At 43.6% G+C, this 21,041-nt stretch overlaps 1 protein-coding gene across 8 annotated transcripts in view; it reads left to right on the top strand.

Annotated features, from left to right (window-relative positions):
• ELAVL2 (ELAV like RNA binding protein 2) overlaps nt 1–21,041 on the top strand; it is a 661,451-nt gene that overhangs the window by 565,744 nt on the left and 74,666 nt on the right. For all 8 annotated transcript variants that reach the window (XM_086962112.1, XM_086962109.1, XM_086962108.1 and 5 more), the window contains one exon: nt 9,714–9,939. In XM_086962112.1, the coding sequence (XP_086818238.1) occupies nt 9,714–9,939 (226 nt within the window). The remainder of the gene's footprint in view (nt 1–9,713; nt 9,940–21,041) is intronic.

Genomic DNA, 21,041 nt, shown 5'->3' with positions numbered 1-21,041 from the left:
CCAGGAGAGTGAGTGAGCTCAAGGCTTTCTTCCAAACCTTCTTTCCTTTCTGTTCATCCGGACAAGGTGGTTCTGAGGACACGTCCTTCTTTCTTGCCAAGGGTTGTCACGCCCTTCCACATCGGGCAGACCATCACTTTGCCCACCTTTTTTCTGCCTCCGCATCATTCAAGGGAAGAGGAGAGGCTCCACCGTCTGGACCCAAAACGTGCGGTCACATTCTATCTGCATCCGGGTGGGTGATCAACTCTGTGTTGGCTACATGGGTGCCAAAAGAGGTCGGGCAGTGCACAAATGGACCATCTCCCAGTGGGCTGTTCTGTGCATCAAAGCATGTTACTCCTTGGTCAAGAAGGAGCCTCCTGTGGGACTGCGTGCCCATTCGACCTGGGCAACTGCAGTCACTACTGCCTTGGGACGCAGTGTCCCCTTGCAGGATATTTGTCAGGCAGCTACGTGGGCCTCGCTGCACACGTTTACAAAGCACTACTGTCTTCACAGTCCAGTCCGGAGAGACTGCTTCTTTGGCCTTTCTGTTCTCCGTGACTTCTGGTGTAATTTTGTTAGCGGACCCACCACCGGGGTTGGTATTGCTGGGGTATCTATTCTAAGGTAAGGAATCTATCACTAAAGTGTCTCTTTCAGATGCACAAGTTACTACTTGTGTAACGATATATCTGTAAGAGACATTAGTTAGTGATAGATTCCTTACCGCCCCACCCTTCCTCCCTGTTCTGCAAACTGATTACTAGGGTTAAGGTCATCCCTTTTAGTACCCTAGTTATATGCACCACTTGTCAGTATGTTGCATGGCTCTGCGTTTCGGCGTGGAATAGTTGTGTACAGAACTGACGTCCGCATGCATGGGTGGTGCCTAAGTACTCTCCGTGACGTCATCTCGGCGCCGACGCCAGTGACGAATGCGGTGCCGCAGGATACCACCTACTGACTCGCAGAGGTACTGCTAAGCAGAAAAAAATTCCGGATCAAGTCTGACGCCTGGGGATATTCTAAGGTGAGGAATCTATTACTAGCTAATGTCTTACAGATAAATTGTTACACAAGCAGTAACTTATGGGTCACAGAGCCGACAGCTGGGTTGTTAACTGCATCAGGTTACTTTTCCTTGTGTTGCAGCACAGAACAGTTTCCTGTGCTGTTGGCAGATTAACCTGAAGTCTTTGATGATCCTGAGACTTTTTCAACAGGACGAAAGCTCTACCTCATGCCCTTGTAGAAACACAGGAAATAAGTTGCAGAAAGTTCAGTCCAGTCCTTTAACTGACCAAGAGAAAAATAGCAACTGCAGGCCAACCCAACAAAGCAACACCCAGCAAAGGGGAAGTAGTCCTTCTGGCAGCACTTCTTGGCAGGTCCTTAGTCCAAAAGAGTTCTAAAGTTCTGGGGTCAGGATCCCAATATGTTCGAGGCATGTGGGCTGCTGAATTCATATCTGTGCATAGATCGCCGCCTAGTGTTGGTTCCGGATGATCGCACATTGTTGTCCTGGAAGAGTCTTCGAAGTATCACGAGATAGGTGGCTCCTCCCCTGGACTACAGTGCGCATGGGCATCGACTCCATCCTCAGATTGTTTTTTTCCGCCATTGGGTTCGGATGTATATTGGTTCACTCTTGTCGGAATCGATATAAAACTTTCTTAAGGCCAAAAGGCCTTTCGTTTTTTCGTCGGTATAGTTTTGCGTTTGGTGCCCGATTATTCCAGCTCAGTTCCGAGCCGGATTCCAGAGAGCTGCGTGCTTTCGACGCTGAAGGCCCAGTCGACGCCAAAGACCTTATCGACGGACCATCATGGACCAGAATCCATTCAAGAGATGTCCCGTGTGCAACTCCAAGTATCCCCACATCGATGTCCTACGGGGTGCAACAAGTGTCTGTCGCCAGATCATGACGAAGCCAGCTGCATGGCTTGTTCACGATTTTGATCCAAGAAGACTCTTGTACATCGTCGCTCTGCGCGCCAGGAGACCCAGCAGACTGCACCGGCGCCTGTGAACATATTCGATGCTGGGGATGATGAGGGAGCTGACCGGGAAGTTAGTGAGAACCTGTCGAATCCCGCGTCGGAGGTCGACTACAACTACGACGCGGACGTTGAAATGCTCGAAGCGGAAGAAGTCGTCGACGAGGTAGGAGATGACGATGGGGCCTTTGGGGCCATGGAAGATAGCTCGAGCGAAGAGCTAACTCAAACTGACATTGGGTCCGAAACGCTTGAAAAGGCTCAGGTCGAGGGATCCGCCACTAGGCCTTACCCCAGATCTTCCAGTGGGTTCTACGGCCCCGCCTTCGGGCTCGCCTACGGACAATGTTATTGAGCCGCACCCTGCAAAATCGACACCGAAAGTGGAGACACCGGTCTCGACGCAAGTGAAAGCACTGGTGCCCCCCTCTCAACCAAAAATGCGTATTGCTTTGGTCGGATCAAAGCCCTCTGACCTGTCGGCACCGACTAAGCAAAAGGGCGTTGTCGATCCGAAGAAACAGCTCAAAAGCGTCGAGACGAAGTCTGGCACGCCGAAGACAAAAGTCAAGGCAGTCGAGCCGAGAAAATCGGCGCCAAAGACGGACGACACCGACAAAGGGCTCAGTGATCCGAAGGTTCTCGAGACTCCGCGTCGACAAGAAAAGGCCAAAAGCAGCCCAACCCACGAGTCTACGTCTAGTGGTGCCTCCAAGGATTCCGTCGACTCGACGCAGCCGTCCGCCGCTATCTCCAAGCCAGTGGCAGACTCCCTGAAGCGCATCAAGGACAAGGCCTCAAATGTCGGGCCAAAAGATCCTCCACCTTCGAAACCTGTCGATAAACCTCAAAGCGTCGACGCCCATTCACTTCACGTTGCCGCCGAAAGTGGCGCAGAAGGCTTTCACCCCTAGGATGGTCACCAACGTGCCCGAGAAGGTGTCCTCGTTGCCGAAGATGACGGTGGTCCCGGCCGTAAAGCATCGACAATCTTCGTTGGAAGAACTGCAAGCACATTTTATCGATGCCGAAAAAGGCAGCCTTTCCCTTCAGAAGCGGAAAATTGCCCCGGAACAGCCAATGGAGTCCTATAAAATTCCACTGAAGTGTACTCCATTACACTGTGCAGGGACTATGGTCACCGCAGCAAAGGAAGATGCACATCAATGTTCTAGAACTGATGGCGATCTTCATGGCACTAAAAGCCTTCAAAGTACATCTGTGCAACAAGGTCGTGTTGATCCGGACGGACAACATGACGGCCATGTACTACATTGAGAAGCAGGGAGGTACACACTCTCCACAGTTGTCTCATCTGGCTCAGAGCATGTGGAAGTGGGCCATTCAGAGAAACATCTTCCTCATGGCAGAACACCTCCCGGGCAAGGACAATCAGATGGCGGACCTGCTCAGCAGGTACAGCCACCAAATGCACGAGTGGGAGATAAATCCATCAGTACTCCACCCGTACTTCCAAAGGTGGGGTCATCCAGAGATAGACAAGTTCGCCACAAAGGAGAACGCAAAATGCCGAAGCTTTGCCGCCAGGTTTCCACACCCACAATCGCAAGGCAATGCGATATGGATGAACTGGTCGGGCAAATTTGCGTACGCTTTTCCCCCAGCACCTCTAATACCGCTGGTGGCACGCAAGCTGAAGCAGCACTTGATGACTCTCATCCTGGTTGCTCCGACGTGGGCTCGCCAACCATGGTACACCACGTTTCTGGAACTGTCTGTGGTACCGCATCAAAGGCTGTGCCTCACACCCAGGCTTTTGACGCAGAGCCATGGCGACATTCAGCATCCAGATCCGCAACAGCTCAACCTTGCGATCTGGCTCCTGAAGTCTTAGTTTGGCTACCTCAACTTACCTCCTGACTGTATGGACATCATCCGGGAGGCAAGAAAGCTCACCACCGGAGCATGCTATGGGGCGAAGTGAAAGCGGTTTGTCATTTATTTTGCAGACCACAACATTAACCCGCTGGATGCATCTATTCAAAACATCATTTGTTATCTCTTACATCTGTACAAATGTAATCTGGCCTAGGCTTCCATTCGTATACATTTATCCGCAATGGCTGCTTATCTCCAGAACAGACAGCACCTACGACTTTTCAGGGTGCCTGCCATTAAGGCCTTTCTGGAAGGACTCAAACGTGTCATTCCTCCACGGACGCCACCAGCTCCAGAATGGAACCTCAATGTGGTCCTCACCAGGCTGATGGGTCCCCCTTTTGAACCACTGCATTCCTGCGAGATTCAATTCCTGACATGGAAAGTGGCTTTCCTTATAGCCATTACATCGCTACGACGAGTTAGTGAACTCCAGGCACTAACTATCCAGGAGCCATTTATTTAAATTCATTCCAACAGGGTGGTGCTTCGCACTAACCCTAAATTCCTTCCTAATGTAGTGTCTCAGTTCCATATCAACCAGACTATAGAACTACCGGTGATCTTCCAAAATCCAGAGTCACTTGCAGAGAGAATGCTCCACACACTTGACGTCAAAAGGGCCCTAATGTACTACATTGATAGGACCAAAGATTTTAGGAAGACTAAACAACTGTTTGTTGCCTTCGCGCCACAACACAAAGGTAACCCCATTTCCAAGGCTGGTATAGCCAGGAGGATCGTTAAATGTATTCAGATCTGCTACCAGAAAGCCAAGCGCACTCTCACCATTCCACCAAGGGCCCACTCCACCCGAAAGTTGGGGGCCTCCATGGCTTTTCTTGGAAATACTCCTTTGGAAGACATATGTAGAGCATCCACATGGTCTACCACACACATGTTTACAAAACATTACTGTGTTGATGTGCACTCCAAACAGCAGGCAGCTGTATTGCAGGCTGTTCTAAAAACACTTTTCCAAACTGCTGCAGCTGGCACGGGCGGCCGCCGTTAATGGAGGGACTGCTATGTTTTCTATGCACAGATATGAATTCAGCAGCCCACATGCCTCGAACCGAATATGCTACTTACCAGTATGCATCTGTTCTTGGCATGTAGGGCTGCTGACATTCATATCGCCCGCCCTCCTCCCCGGCGCCTGTAGCGGCTGCAGCATTCACACATACTTTTAGCATGGTCATCATTCACTTAGTTTCACTCCATCTTGGCCACAATGGCTAAAAACAATCTGAGGATGGAGTCGATGCCCATGCGCACTGTAGTCCAGGGGAGGAGCCACCTATCTCGTGATACTTCGAAGACTCTTCCAGGACAACAATGTGCGATCATCCGGACCCAACACTAGGCGGCAATCTATGCACAGATATGAATGTCAGCAGCCCTACATGCCAAGAACAGATGCATACTGGTAAGTAGCATATTCGTTATCCTACTTTTCCCTATGAAGATTTAGGCAGCCGGTCCCTCTTGTTCAGTAGAAACCAGCTCTGACCTCTCTAGTCCAGCTTCACTACAGTAGGTGGAGACAGCATTGTTCAGGGCAGACACAGCCTATTCAGGTGCTAGCGAAAAGTCTTCCTACCACTCTAAATGCAGAAAGGTCTATTCAGCCTGGCTGAGTCAGCCAGGTAAGGCAGGACTCACGTCAACCCCCCTTGTAACAGTCAAGAGTGAATGCACAACTCCAGCTCCTGTCACTCTGAGGCCAGACAGTGAATACAAAAACAAGCAGAGGCACAAAGGATGGGTAAACAAGAAAATGCCCACTTTCTCAAAGTGGCATTTTGAACTACACAATTTAAACGCCTTTACTAAAAGACGTGTGGTTAAACTCTGAACTAAGGGAACCTAAACTCCATTTCTCAATCTTTTCTCAATTGAAAGTTGCACTTGTAAAATGTTACAAGGCAGCTCCAGTAATCACCTGAGGATTGTTAGGGCCTGGCAAGTGGGTGCTTTTCCGAGGTCGACATGGCAATTAAAACTGCATGCAGAGACTGCAGTGGCAGGTCTGAGACATCTTTGAAAGGCTACTTGTGTGGGTGGCACAACCAGTGCTGCAAGACCACTTGTGCTGCAGCAACAAATGGTGGACGGAATGCGGAATGAATCAAACATTAGCCCCCAGTCAAGAGATCTGGTTTAAATCCATCATTCTGAGGTGGCATGGTGAGCAAAAGGAACAATAGATTTTAACCCAGAGCTCTTGACTGGGGGTGAATGTATGATTTATTCAGCATTCAATCCATTTGTTTGCGTAGCACTTTCGCCCTAAGTGGATGGAAGGGCTAATTGTTTTATCCCAATGTACTTTGTTTTTAACCATACCCTCATTCCTGCACTAAATAATAAAATAGATTAGAGGTAACTTAAACTGGAAGAATCACAGTTCCAATGATTTTTCAAACTTGAAAGTGCCCTCTCCTTATGGCGATCGAGGCTTCCTAGACACATTAGGTGTCTGGTGTGACGACCTTCTAATGAAGCATGCCACTAGTGGGTCAGTCGCTTAACAATGTTAACTTTTTTAAGGCTTTAGTTTATTTTGGGTTCCTCTATTGCTGAAAGTCGAGCCGCTATATCCACAATTACTTAATTCTTCCAATGTGTGAAAATTAGTGACATGTTTAAAGTACACATGAGTTGACTCACTATCCAGTAGCAGAGTACAGCCATCCAATTGATTTGTAAGAAGACCCCTCACCCACCAACCTAGTTGGTGGCATGCTTCATCACTGGGGTCCCAGCAGGGCTGCCGAATGCAACCCAGCTGAGCTACAACGCCTCATTACAGCGGAGTGGGTTTTTGTGAGAGTTGGGCACTTCTTAGAGACATTTTTAATCTCACCACTCTGAGTACCCAACTCTCACAGCACTCGGCTCACTCACAAAAACCCGCTCTGCTGTAATCAGGCGTTGTAGCACAGCTTGGTTGCATTCGGCAGCTCAGCTGGGACCCCATTGATAAAGCATGCCACCAACTAGGTTGGTGGGTGAGGGGTCTTCTTACAAATCCATTGGATGTCTGTAATGTGCTACTGGATATTGAGTCAACTGAATTGGTAACGCTTTTTGTGGGTTCGTCCAGGTTTTCTATTATTTTGGGGAAGATGACGCACCCCCATATGTTTTCCTCCCTCTCCTGTGTTTTCTACATAAAGTACATGAGCCACTTAGTACCGCTTCATGCAGCAGCTGTCCAAAGGATGCAAGGCTACTGCTTCCTTTCATTTTGTTTTTTAAATGTTGGAGTAATGTGAAGTAATTTTGCTCACTGATCCAGTAGCATTTTTCACTGCCCTAGGAAAACAGTTGCCAAAAAGTTTCTTTACAAATATCTACTTTTTGAAAGGAACGTTTTTCCATCGGGTGCTATTGTTCATCTGTGAAGTTGGTCACCCCTGTACCCAACACTGCGCTTACATAGTTGACAGAGGTTTGTCCTTACAACAGCTGCTGGAGCAACATTGCCATCTTTTGGCGGTGTGCCCAGACCAGATTCAAATGTTGCTTTGTGACATCCTCTACCATGTAGACATTTTTGGACACTTTGTTCTCCCAACAATCATAGCACGTGTTTACACCAAACCTTTGGTTTTAAAATTGGTGCAAATATTGCCAAAGGTTTGTGCTCCATCATAAAGTCAAAAATCCTGTGACAATTGGATGGAATAACCTATCATTTGGGATCTCCATATTTTTTTTTCCTGTATATTTTGAGCAGTATTCCTGAATTTCTCCTAGCTGAAACGTGCATGCATTTATACTGATTTTGGAAATCTTTTCCTATTAGTAAAAAAGAAAAGGGCAAAAGTTGTTAGTCATAAAATGTGATTGACATATGGAGTCATCATCTCAACCATAGTGTTAAAGGTGTAAGAAACTCAACGATAGTAATAAAGTGCTGATAGCAACTTATATAATATCTATATTTAAAATCCCACATATGCAGTCGTCTGGCCTTTGAAGTCACACTTGTTGCAAATCCAACTGTGAGGTTCAAGTCAGGAGCGCTGGCGTCGGGGTGAGTCCAGGGCAACTATGTGAAGCCAAGGCAGTGCATATCCCACAGTTCACAGTGTAAGTAGTGGCTTGTGACTGCATCCGTGTGACCAGGATTGCGGTGCTCGTAGTGGTGCCTTCAGGTCACGGAGCCGAAAGCAGCGTTGTTGACTGTCTGATTGCTTTTTCCTTTTGTGGCAGCTGAAACACGCAGGTGCAGGTACTCAGAGGATGGTGAAGTCTTTGGTGTGCCTGAGACTTCCAACCGGAGGCATGCTATACTTAAATCCCCTGGAAAAACTGTAACAAAAGGATTTAAGAAAGTTCAGTCCATTACTTTTACTGCCCAAGACAGAAGCAGCAACTGCAGGCCAGCCGAACAAAGCAGCAAATAGCAAATAGCAAAGGGGAAAGGCCCCCAATATTTATGCTGCTTTTTTCTTTAAGGTTTTAGGCAGAAAGTCCTTCTTGCTCAGTAAAAACCAGCTCTGTCCTCCCTGGTCCATCTTCACTACAAGAGGTGGAGACAGCATTGTTTTGAGCAGGCAAAGCCTAATCGAGTGTCGGTGACCATTCCACCCACGACTGTATCCCAGGGTGACCCATTAGCAGATGCAGGGCACACCTCAGCTTCCTTTGTGAGTATCTCGAGTGAATGCACAATCAGCCGTTATCAGTCCTAAACCAGACGGGCCAAGCAAGACCAAACGGGCAGAGGTCTACAGGATGGTTTTACAAGAAAATGCCCGCTATCTAAAAGTGACTTTTTCAAACCCATAATTTAGAAACCATCTTTACTAAAAGATGATCTTAAAGTCTGAGCTCAGGAAGCCTAAGCTCCATTTCTCTAGCTTGTCCTAATTAAAAGTTACACTTTTAAAATGTTGTAAGGCAGCTCCAATGATCAGCTATGGGAAAGACAGCCTATCAATAGTGAAAAACGAAATGCATAGTATTTCACTATCAGGACATGTAAAATACCAGCATGTCCTACCTTTCACATAGTGAACCCTGCCCATGAGGTTACCTTGGGTCTACCTTAGGGGGTTTGTGTGATAAAAGGAAAGGGTTAGGCCTGGCAGATTGGGGCATTTGCCAGGTCGGCATTGCAGTTAAAACTGTGTGCGCAGACACTGCAGTGGCAGGTCTGAAATACTTTTGAAAGGCTGCTTGTATGAGTGGTTTCAGTGCTTCAGGCTCACTAGTAGCATTTGCTTTACAACCCTGGGCACATAAAGAGCTCTTTACTAGGGACTCAACAGTAAATCAAATTTACCTACCATGGAAAACCAATCATATCACAATAGACAGTATGAGTAGGAGCACTTTTTGCACTGAATATCAGTGAAAAAGTGTGCAGACACTAAACCAGCAAAAACGAAGTCCAGCATACCATCAAAAACAAGCGGTCAGAAAACAAAAATACAGGGAAAACATGCAAAAAGATGTCAGGGCTAATGTACAGCTTCCCATATAGTTATAGGTGGCTGTGATTTAAATTTAACTGAAATGTCATGATTCCTCTCCGCAAGGAATTTTACTACAACCTGCGTAGTTAATCAAGCCATTCATAGTAACAGATTCAGCAGTATTTTGCAAACTTATAAACTAAGGTTTTCAGTACAGTGTGCTACTATTTGCATGGACTATGATCAGCATGCACCAGTTGTTCATGCATACATTTTGCTTTTCTACTTTCATTTTGTTTGTAGTCAATTATATATCCTTAAGCAAAGCTGCACAGAAGATGTGCTTTGAGGTTTTTCTTTAACCATCTTTCTTCTTCCATACCCACCTTGCAACTTTCAGGGGTTTCAAGAGGCGTTGGATTTATCAGATTTGATAAAAGGATTGAAGCTGAAGAAGCCATTAAGGGTCTGAATGGCCAGAAACCACCAGGTGCCACAGAACCAATCACCGTAAAATTTGCTAACAATCCAAGCCAAAAAACCAATCAGGCTATCCTTTCCCAGCTATACCAGTCCCCAAACAGAAGGTATCCAGGACCGCTAGCTCAGCAGGCTCAACGTTTTAGGTAAGGACAATGCAGTATTAGTAATTTTGTTTTCAGATTACAGTGCTTGACTGTCAACATCTAAAAACTTACTTTCAATCAGATAAAAACGACCGTATATTTGAAGTTTATGCATGGTGTGTTGTATGGTAGCAGAACCTGTGTATATTAAATTGTAATAGTATTTCTCGTTGAAATAGTAATGTCTCCAGATTACTTTACCCATAATTTTTCCAAACCTTTCTTTCAGAAATCAGAGTTCAGATGATTTGTCTCACTCATGCAAGATGTTGGCTATGGGATTGTTCACAGAGACTTGAAATTAGCACTACATTGACTCCTTTAAAAAGTCACCCTTGGATACGACGCAGCCTTCAGTTTTACTGTTCATAAATAAGCTTGAATGCACTTGCTCAATACATTCGCAAGTCTTTGCTAAGGACAACATCGCTGTCGCCCATTGCAGATTTTAATATTTATTTCCCAGGGTTTTGACTGCAATAGTAGTGATTTCAGTTTAAGAGCACCTTAGATTCAATAAGATTCGTGTTTGCTGTTTGATTAGTTCACTGACTACAGCATCGTCAACCAGCCCTATCTTTATCAAACATCTGGTATGTTTTCTTAATCTAACCACTGATTTGGGAGACAAATTCTGTTCAAGACATCAACCAGGGTGTTTAAAAGTGGTATACTTCAGAGCTGGCTGTTGTATAAACTTTGTAGCCATCATTTGTAACCATTGGTTAATCATTTTGCCTGGCTTGAGGCAAGCAGAAGAGGAAAAAAGATGAAGACTCAGCTATAATGAATAATACGGTTCGGGATGCCTCGGAGTAGAAAAATCATAGGTGAGGGGCCAAGATGAGCATCCTAAACATAAATTAAACAAAATCCGGATGTTCTCCACATTCTCTAAAATGTTTGTGAAGGCTTGGTTTTAAACTACTCTCTTTCAAAGTTGTAGGTAGCAAACATTTCATGTAACCATTTTTCCAATTACAGGTAAAGAGAACTTTTTCATTCCTGGGCAATAGGCACATTTTCAAACACTAAAAAGAAGCAGGTGGGGGGGTCACAGGGTAATTTTTAACGACCACGGTAGCTCAAACCCCTATACCAATTGAAAAAACAAACAAGAGTTACCTGGTCCAAATAATTGCCTGTGTGTTGTGTCGCGCCAAAAGACTGCTAGACCAACATGTCATCACAATGAAAATGCTGGGTTGGAAAAAATTCCCATCAGCTCACCCTTTATGGTGGAGTATCGTCATGTGGGATACATGTCATAAACCCAGATCTCTCCCAGCGCACCTGATCATGATGCGGAGATGGATTTTGAAAATTACTTTTCCAAACCACAGTATTTCAAAGGAAGGACTGATGGAGTGCAGTGCTCGTGAAAAAGAAAGGTGAAATATACGTAAAATTGGCTCCTGAGACAAAAAATATGTTTATTGAGTATTATCTCAGGGTCAAGATTAAAAGTGGCGCCCAATAGTCTTCAAGAATGACTACATAACGGCGCAGTGCATAGAGGTCGACATGTTTCAGCTTATATGGACCAGGAGTCCAAGCTTTCTTCAGGACCTATTGATGTTAAGCATCTGCATTATGTGAAAACTAAGTGTGTAAACAATTTGGATTAATCCTACCAGAACTTTGAGCCCAAATGTTCTCAGGTATTTATCAAACTATTCGTGATTCTCCCAGCGTTCTGTGGGAGATCACCTCACCTCACCCGGCACCTACTCTGGAAGAAGGAGGCCCCGCTCTGTCCGTCGGTACCTCGAGGGCCTCCACTCCTGGCCCTCGAGGTACCGACGGACAGAGCGGGCCTCCTTCTTCCCGAGTAGGTGCCGGGTGAGGTGAGGTGATCTCCCACAGACCGCTGGGAGAATCACGAATAGTTGGATAAATACCTGAGAACATTTGGGCTCAAAGTTCTGGTAGGATTAATCCAAATTGTTTACACACTTAGTTTTCACATAATGCAGATGCTTAACATCAATAGGTCCTGAAGAAAGCTTGGACTCCTGGTCCATATAAGCTGAAACATGTCGACCTCTATGCACTGCGCCGTTATGTAGTCATTCTTTAAGACTATTGGGCGCCACTTTTAATCTTGACCCTGAGATAATACTCAATAAACATATTTTTTGTCTCAGGAGCCAATTTTATGTATATTTCACCTTTCTTTTTCACGAGCACTGCACTCCATCAGTCCTTCCTTTGAAATACTGTGGTTTGGAAAAGTAATTTTCAAAATCCATCTCCGCATCATGATCAGGTGCGCTGGGAGAGATCTGGGTGTATGACATGTATCCCACATGACGATACTCCACCATAAAGGGTGAGCTGATGGGAATTTTTTCCAACCCAGCATTATCATTGTGATGACATGTTGGTCTAGCGGTCTTTTGGCGCGACACAACTCACAGACATTTTCAAACACCCCTAAAAAGACAATGTAAATTGATTTACTAAATCCCATCATAATTAGCACGGGATCAAGTGTAACTTTATATTATGTGGCTGCTGATATCTGAGAAAACACCTAATTCCAACAAGGGATTAAACTCGGACTGGTAGCAAACATATGCACTTCGTTGGCTGGTAAAATTAAATTTGGGCCATAGATATCTTGAGTTGTGAACCCATTTATTTACCGTAGGTAAAATAGAAAGCGAACCAGTTAAGGTAATGTTGTAATAACATTCATTGCTCTAATGCTCATTTTAATTAAATGCACCAAAAGGTTAGAGATCTGAGCTCTAAGCCATCCAGAACATTTTAATGCCTAATCACGGAGATGATCCCTGTTCCAACTAAGACAAAAAGCTGAATAATGAGAAATTATTTTTTTTGTAAAACCTTGCAAATGGGGGCAGCCAATACATCTGATGGAGAGTGAAAGTGTTCTTAGTTGAAGATATCTGAAAAACGATCCCGTAATTATTTCAAATTGATCGCTAAGTTGATTGAATGATTTCAATTACCCTGGGAGAAGATGCAATGTCCAAAAGATACTTGAAGCCGCGGGGACTCCCTGGATAAGTCAGTCTAATTGGTAATCCGTTCCAATACAATTTTTGAGAGACTCTGCTCAAATCTAAATCATGTAATGTTTTATATTTGGGGTAGTATTGGGTGTCTGTGAATCGAAACAAAGGATATTTATGGCGGGTTACCCACAATACCCTTGAAAAATATGTATCATTATTGCAGATTGGTCAATCAACTTAGATGTACAAATAATGCTGCTAAGTCCTATTGCAAATAGGATAGAGCCCAGCTGCCTCTATGTAGAAAAAAATAGAGGAATTTGATTTTCTTGTCTGCTTCCTCTGCTTCCAAATAAATGAACAGACCAACCATTCTAGTTCTAAAAGGGCAGCGAGCAGAGTGGAATAGCTCTAAACAAATATAACCTAGCAGAATGATCAACCTAGTATTAGCTCGTTCTATCATAAATAGGAAGACCCAGTTGGCCAGACATTTGGAGATTTCTCAACAGAGTAGATTACAATTAGAAGAAAACAGTCCAGTGTAGGATTGGGTTAAGCCAAACCCCTCCCCCCCTTCCCCATCCAGTGTCATTGTTAAGCACGTATGGGTGATTCAGGGTCCCGAAGGTTAACGCTTTGTGCAGTATTAGTAATTATCTGATTATTAGTGTACACTTTAAAATATTTTTGTATGTACAGACATCTGCTTTAAATCTTTCTTCTTGACAGTAATGCAGCATTCACTTTCTTTTACTACTAGCTTAGATAAACCCCCTCCTCCAAGCAATCAAAATGTTCTAATGACTACTCCTTTGTATTTCAGTATGTGACTCGTACACAGGCACCGAACAAGAACAAGATTTTTTGGGGGGGGGGGGGGGGGGGGGGGGGGGGGGGGGGGGGGGGGGTGGAGGGGGGGGGGGGGTTCACAAACAGTACCAATAACCACAGCCATGAGGAACTGCTAGCTTTGAGTTGCGGATCTGCAAGGCTTAAACTGTTGGTGTCTTGTTTTAAAATATTTTTTATTGAGCAGGATAAATACATTTTTTAAATATAAATGCCATATTTTACATCGCAGGCGAGAAGTTAATGTCAAATAATGGAGATTAAGCGACAAAGTGCTCTAGGCCATTAAATATACAACTTTTGCTTCTATTAGCAGCATTGCTCTAACAGAATTCACAGCGTACATCTGACATATGAAGTGCATCAGTACTAAAAAGTGCAATTAAAGTACTAAATTTGAAAATAAGCAACCATTCAGTAGACAGTAGTAACAAACTTAATCAGTTCATCTGGCTGCTCATTAAAAATGAACCTAAAAAACTCAAAGTGCATCAGTGCAAAGTCCTGAACTGTTCTACAGGCAGTAAATACAACATTAGTTGAATATATTCAATAGTTCTATAACCTCGGCATTTGCGCAAACTTAAATCAGCTTGGTTAAAGATGTTCAGTTTTCCATTTCTCATTACCCCTAAACGGGAATAACAATAGTAACATGCCGAACCTGTGAACTTCTCTCAAATTCAGCCATACATTAATCAGTTAGAACCTACAATCTTTAAGTCGCATGGCTATGGTACCTCACTATTAAAACCCAATGTAAAGTGTATCCTCAAGGGGAAAATTCAGAAACCTTCCAAGTTCCCCAAATTTGCTTAAAAAAACCTATGGAGCTGCCCTACTCACCTTGCATACACCTTTTCAAAAATGATGGTCCTCGTAATTTTATCAGCCCATAATTTGAAGGAGGGAGCATTGGTTGTACTCCAGCATTGCCAAATTAACGAGTGCCACTGCTATTGGGATAAAACATTGATAATATTTATTGATCCTACTCACCGAATGACAAGACAAATAAAACCAGTATAGGCCGAGTTAAAAAAAAAAATATATATATATATATATATCAGAGAAGTTAAGGCAATAGTACTACCAGTTACGCACCACTAGTTACGCACCATCCAAGACCAGGAAAGTAAGAAGATTGTTGCTGTTGGCAAATGCATCACTGCTCAATCTGCCTCCCACTGGTGGATTTCTTACTCAATCTGCTTACTTTACAGATACGACGGAATCAATGGGATGACAGGATTAGCTCCTTCACCACCTTCCTAGGGAGTACTGCAAAGATTTGGTGTCTGAAGGTGAACTCGCCTCAAACACCAAAATACGCTGTGTCCTTAATGCTGCAGTCGCTGTAGCTTTAATTTGCGTATCCTACTCTGCAGCAACGCCTTTCTCCTCGTCTTTGGCTTAAAGCTAGATGTCCAACAGCATCTCTGCAACCTGCCCTTCGATTTGGAACATCTATTCGGACTACAGGTTGAACAGATGCTGGAAAAGATCAAGGAGGACACACTGCCAAAGCCAGGGGTGCCCTCCAAACTGCCTCCGCCTGTGGGTACTTTCGGAGGCCAGCCTATCACAGAGGCTCTAAGGCTACTCCCCCAGAGGCCAAATCTATTCCAGGTTCTTGCTCTAAGCGTTTTATTCCCGCTTTCGTGCCTGCAAAACCCTGCCCTGGTTCTGTGTTACTGATAATCTGCTTCCTCCAGACTTTTTAGCCTTACCCGGTAACAGTTTGCACCCTGGATGTTCCCCCATCCATGCTCCTCATGCCTCTTGGCTTTCGTCTCGCCCAAGCATGCCCGAAAATAATTCACGTCTGCTTGTTATGGCAATCCATCTCCTGTAAGAACGAGACCTTTTTAGGGTCCGCTTTTCGTGTTTGTCAAGGACCGCCCGCTTTTCTGCATATTACGGAGCTTAGCAGTCCCTCTCAACCTACCCCTGTCGGAGCACTCCTAAAGTGCTGCCATGGTTCATTACATAACACGTTGCAAGCTATGCTGAAAACATTGGAGTGGCTTGCTTTACTTCATTTGGAGTGCAGGTTGCAATCAAATTAAATTCTTAACGAAGATGCATTAGCGCGTCGTTTCAGGCTACATGTATGGCTTTAGGAGCAAAGTCAAATGCCCACGTAATTGTGTCAGCCAGTGTGCACACAGTAGACCATAATAATGCGTCGATCCATCGTAGGCTTCCCTCACGTAAATCGACTCCTGTTCCTGAGACATAAAGCATTGTGGAGTAGTCTGTGTGCACCAAGCGCTGTCTAGGGTAATAAGCTCTCCATACAAATGTAAATAAATTGGATCACGCCTCCTGTGTCGTGCCTGGCGAGAAATAAACCTCGGAGAGGCCTCAGTGCACCCGTCGCCTCCCATGTCCCGCTCGACACCACTTATCAGCTTGCTCTGCAGTAAGAACTTCAAAACAGGCAATGATAATAAGTAAATAATTTTCTTTTTTTGGGCATGCAAAGAAACCTTTTCATTTTAAAAAATATGGGGATCCGGTCTCCATGTCACAACTGTAAAAAGGCTTTCAAAGTGGAGTCCGTTGACATTTAACACTACAGTATACAGACTGATAAGTGATTTGCTTTTATTATCTACCCTTTTCAGAATAAGTGGCTGATTTAGAAAGACGAGTAAGTATGGAGGGGTTGGGGTGCACTCCCAATACTCCAGTTACACCAATGAATGTTATATAGGGTGCTGTAACACGCAAGGTAAGTAAGTCCTTGCAGTATAAACAAATGAAAGTACAAGCATAAGAGCTTGAATGTGTTGCGCACTGTTCACCTGGTGTGCAAAAACACCACTCTAGGTACCTTAATTTCAGTCACTATATTCTGATATTTATTTATTTTTGCAATCTGATTATTACTTTAAATGTACTGAATCATCATACCAAAAAGACATATTTATACATTGTTAAATCACAATTATTTTTACATGCATAACATCTTATAAACAATATACAAAAATGATTACAATCACATACATTATTCAATATTTCTTTGCCGATGCCCAATGCATTTAGGAACTTGAAGCAGTTCCTTCATCCGGGGGTAATCTGTGATTGAAACATATGATATATGCTTAACCATACATAAAAAGTGACAGAATTCCATCAGTGGTTCATAAACTCACAATATGCATATAGTTCTAACCAAAACATAATTCATGTTGTTATCTTAGTTACCCTAATATCCATTTTTGTATATAGTGTGTAAATATATATGTTGATACCTGCCACGAAAATCAATAGTCCAAAGACTTGTTGTGCACCAAATCCACCAGCTAGAATCAACCAAGACAACCTCTATTGCAATCCAGTAATCAATTTAAGGGCTAATGCCTAATGGCGAAATACAGCTTCCCTTACCTTCCGAAACCAAACAATTCTAATGGAATCTGAAAGATAATACCAAAGCTTAAATTAACTTCTAGAGCCTCCAAACACTTCAAATTATCCACTGTTGAATCCCATGGCCGCAATGGCTTACCTCGAGCTTGTAACATTAAATCTGTGTATTCTGTAAAGAAAACAGAATACCAATACGTTCCTCTGTGCTACCTTAACTCTGACAATAGGTCCCACTAGCACCAACACTCCAAAGAAACTGACCTGATAATCGCGTTAAGACATTATTGTGCCCGTGCTCTGTATGACAATCTTCCACGGAGAATCAAGTCGGCCATTCTGTGCCGTACTATAAAACGTGAACAGGTTCCTGGATGCGAATACACGGTTGTAAACACAAACTACAGACTATCATGAAACGTACTTGAAGCTTCGAAACGAGTTTGGGCGCCATGTTTAAAGAGTACCAATTGCATAGCATATCAGTGATGAAACAATAAGTGCACTTGGTAACATAGCAAATAGCTTTGCGCTTGTACCACTACTGTAATTCCAAAACATTTCAATGAAGCTCTAAGTATGTTATGTTCGCTGATGGTGTACTAAAAATTCTATACAATTAGACAATGCTAAAATTGCTTATAAATTCCGCTCCGATCACCATGACGATAAGGTCTATTTTCAGGTGCCCTAAGTAGTTACAACTGTCGATTTCAGAAAACTAGCTCAAGATGTGTTCAACTGTACAACACTATAGTGTGCTGTGGTGAGAATTGTCAAACTTTATTGATAATATCTAATCGTGCCACAAGTCACCATGCCAATAAGGTCTATATACATCTACTTTGTGATGAAAAAAGTGGAAATGATGCATAATGTGCACTGCGTGCTGAGTTGATAATTACTAGATCCTTGAATGGTAATAGTTACTTCAATAGGTATCACTTATGTTTTATTTGCCTAACTGCTGTGCCGTGTAAGAACACGGCTTCAGGGCGGATATGAATGCTAATATGCAGGCACTTGACACTACTTACACCGTCTGTATTCGGGTGAAATCAGGTTTAAAACAGGACATGTCTAGTTTATCATTGAGACCTGTCTGGATCATGGAGTTCAATGTTTTGATCCAATATACCTCTTGTTGGAATAGTCTCTTAGTGTTTATGCCTTCTCTCATTTGTACCTGTTCAATAATCTGGAATCGAGTTGTGAAATAGAATGGTTAGCCTCAATCCAATGTACCACCAAAGCTGAATTGGCATTCTTTGTGCGGATCCAGCTTTTGTGCTCTGTCATCCTTATTCTGACTTTACGTTCAGTTTTCCCCACATATAATATACCACATGGGCATTTGATGCAATATATAAAATTTTCAGTGTTGCAATTACTGGTATGTTGTAATTGTATTTTTGTTCCACTGGTGGGGTGCATTAAAATGTTGCCTAGAATTATGTTATTGCAATGACTGCAATTGTGACACTTAGTGGTCCCCTTCCAATTCTCGATGGCATGACTTTTTGTGGGATTAGCTAGCAGTTCCTGAAGATTACGCCCTCTTGTATAAGCATGTATAGGGAAATCCCTGTAGATGTTGTTGAAATCTGGTTCGTTGACCAAAAGTTTCCATCTTGAGTTCACTATTTTCTTGCCTGCTGGTGATATTACAAGAGCAGAGAGCAACGATTGGTTGGCACTCCTTAACCCCAAAACAACAAGCAAACCCATAGCACCAATAATGTTTGTTACTAGATTTTCCACAATATCACCAGCACTCAAGAAAATAGTGAACTCAAGATGGGAACGCTTGGTCAACGAACCAGATATCAACATCTACAGGGATTTCCCTATACATGCTTATACAAGAGGGCGTAATCTTGTGGCACTGCTAGCTAATCCCACAAAAAGTCATGGCATCGAGAATTGAAAAGGGATCACAAAGTGTCACAATTGCAGTCATTGCAATAACAACTCTAGGCAACATTTTAATGCACCCCACCAGTGGAACAAAAATACAATTACAACATAAAAGTAATTGCAACACTGAAAATGTTATATATTGCATCAAATGCCCATGTGGTAAATTATATGTGGGGAAAACTGAACGCAAAGTCAGAATAAGGATGACAGAGCACGAAAGCAGGATCAGCACAATGAATGCCAATTAAGCTTTGGCGGTACATTGGATTGAGGCTAACCATTCTATTTCACAACTACGATTCCAGATTATTGATAAGGTACAAATGAGAGAAGGCATAAACACTAAGACTGCTCTAACGAGAGGTATATTGGATCAAAACATTGAACTCCATGATCCCGACAGGTGTCAATCATAGTCTAGACGTGTCCTGTTTTATCCTGGATTAAACCTGATGTCACCCGAATACAGACTGTGTAAGTAGTGTCAAGTACCTGCATATTGGCATTCATATTTGCCCTGAAGCTGTGTTCTTACACTGCACAGCAGTTAGGCAATTGAAACAAAAGTGATACCTATTTGAGTAACTATTACCATTCAAGGATCTAGTAATTATCAACTAACAACTCAGCACTCAGTGCACATTATGCATCATTTCCACTATTTTCATCACACGGTACATGTATATAGACCTTATTGGTATGGTGACTTGTGGCACGATTAGACATTATCAATGAAGTGCTTTTGGCAATTCTTAACACCACAGCACGCTATAGCGTTGTACAGTTGAACACATCTTGAGCTAGTTATCTGACCTCGGCAGTGGTAACTACTTAGGGCACCTGAAAATAGACCTTATCGTCCTAGTGATCGGAGCGGAATTTATAAACAATTTTAGCATTGTCTAATTGTATAGAATTTTTAGTACACCATCGGCGAACATAACATACTTAAAGCTTCATTGAAATGTTTTGGAATTACAGTAGTGGTACAAGCGCGAAGCTATTTGCTATGTTACCAAGTGCACTTGCCCCAGTATTGGAACTTTCATAGATTCCCATGCTTTGTATCATTCCCGTCGTCGGAATGGAAGCCTCGGTAGTATAAAAACAATAGAAACAAAAGAGAAACACAGGCCTAGGCCTCATCTCATTTTGTACACTATCACTCTCTTTGTGTAAAAGAGACCACACTTTTGCAAGGACCAATCAGAGCAGCCTCACCCTCTAGAACCTTCCTGAGAGAGCTCAGAGCCTCAGATTTTTCTACCGCACGTTGTGCTAGGGAGTCTCCACTGAGCTCTGCTCAGTTTTCTTCTACAATTTATTGGATTATTTGGATTATTTCTACCTTAAAAGATTTCTGACAAGGAGAAGGCCCTGTTCAGGTCCTGTGCCTCTTGTGGTAAAAAACGACTTTTTGTTGAGGATAAGCATGACAATTGTATTTACTGCTTATATCCCGACCACAAGGCTACCGACTGCAAGATCTGTCGAACATTCTCTACCAAGACTCTCCGTGACAGAGAGGGTCGACTTTTGACCTGGCTTCAAAAGATGAAGACTCGGAAGGAGCTGGTTTCTTCAGATGAGGAGGATTCAACCTCTATGGCATCCTCTCATAAGTCCAGGAAGAGGGGTAGGTCTCCCCCTGGTGCTTCTTCTTAAATGGAGCCCCCTCTTAAGGCCCCTCACAAGATCTCTGAGAGGGCTGGTCCCCTTCAATCTCCTCACGGAAGTAAAAAGGAGAGGCAGGGACAGGCTTCTGGACTGGCTACTACTTCTAAGGACAAAAAGGAGGTTTCCATTACTTCTCCTCCGTCCAAAAGAGAGAAGGCCAGTGACAAACACTCTTCTGTCACTTTTGGAACTGGTCCGGAGAAAAAACAGCGTTAGTCGACGACGAAAACGTCAGGTACGTCGACGACGGTTGCTTCTGCTAAAGTTCCCGCGGTTTCTTTGGCTCCGTCGACG

Source organism: Lissotriton vulgaris, chromosome 3_1 (assembly GCF_964263255.1).
Source record: "Lissotriton vulgaris chromosome 3_1, aLisVul1.2, whole genome shotgun sequence".
NCBI classification, from domain to species: domain Eukaryota; kingdom Metazoa; phylum Chordata; class Amphibia; order Caudata; family Salamandridae; genus Lissotriton; species Lissotriton vulgaris.
The sequence above is the reverse complement of the archived record's forward strand: the minus strand, read 5'-3'. Positions and strand labels throughout refer to the sequence as shown.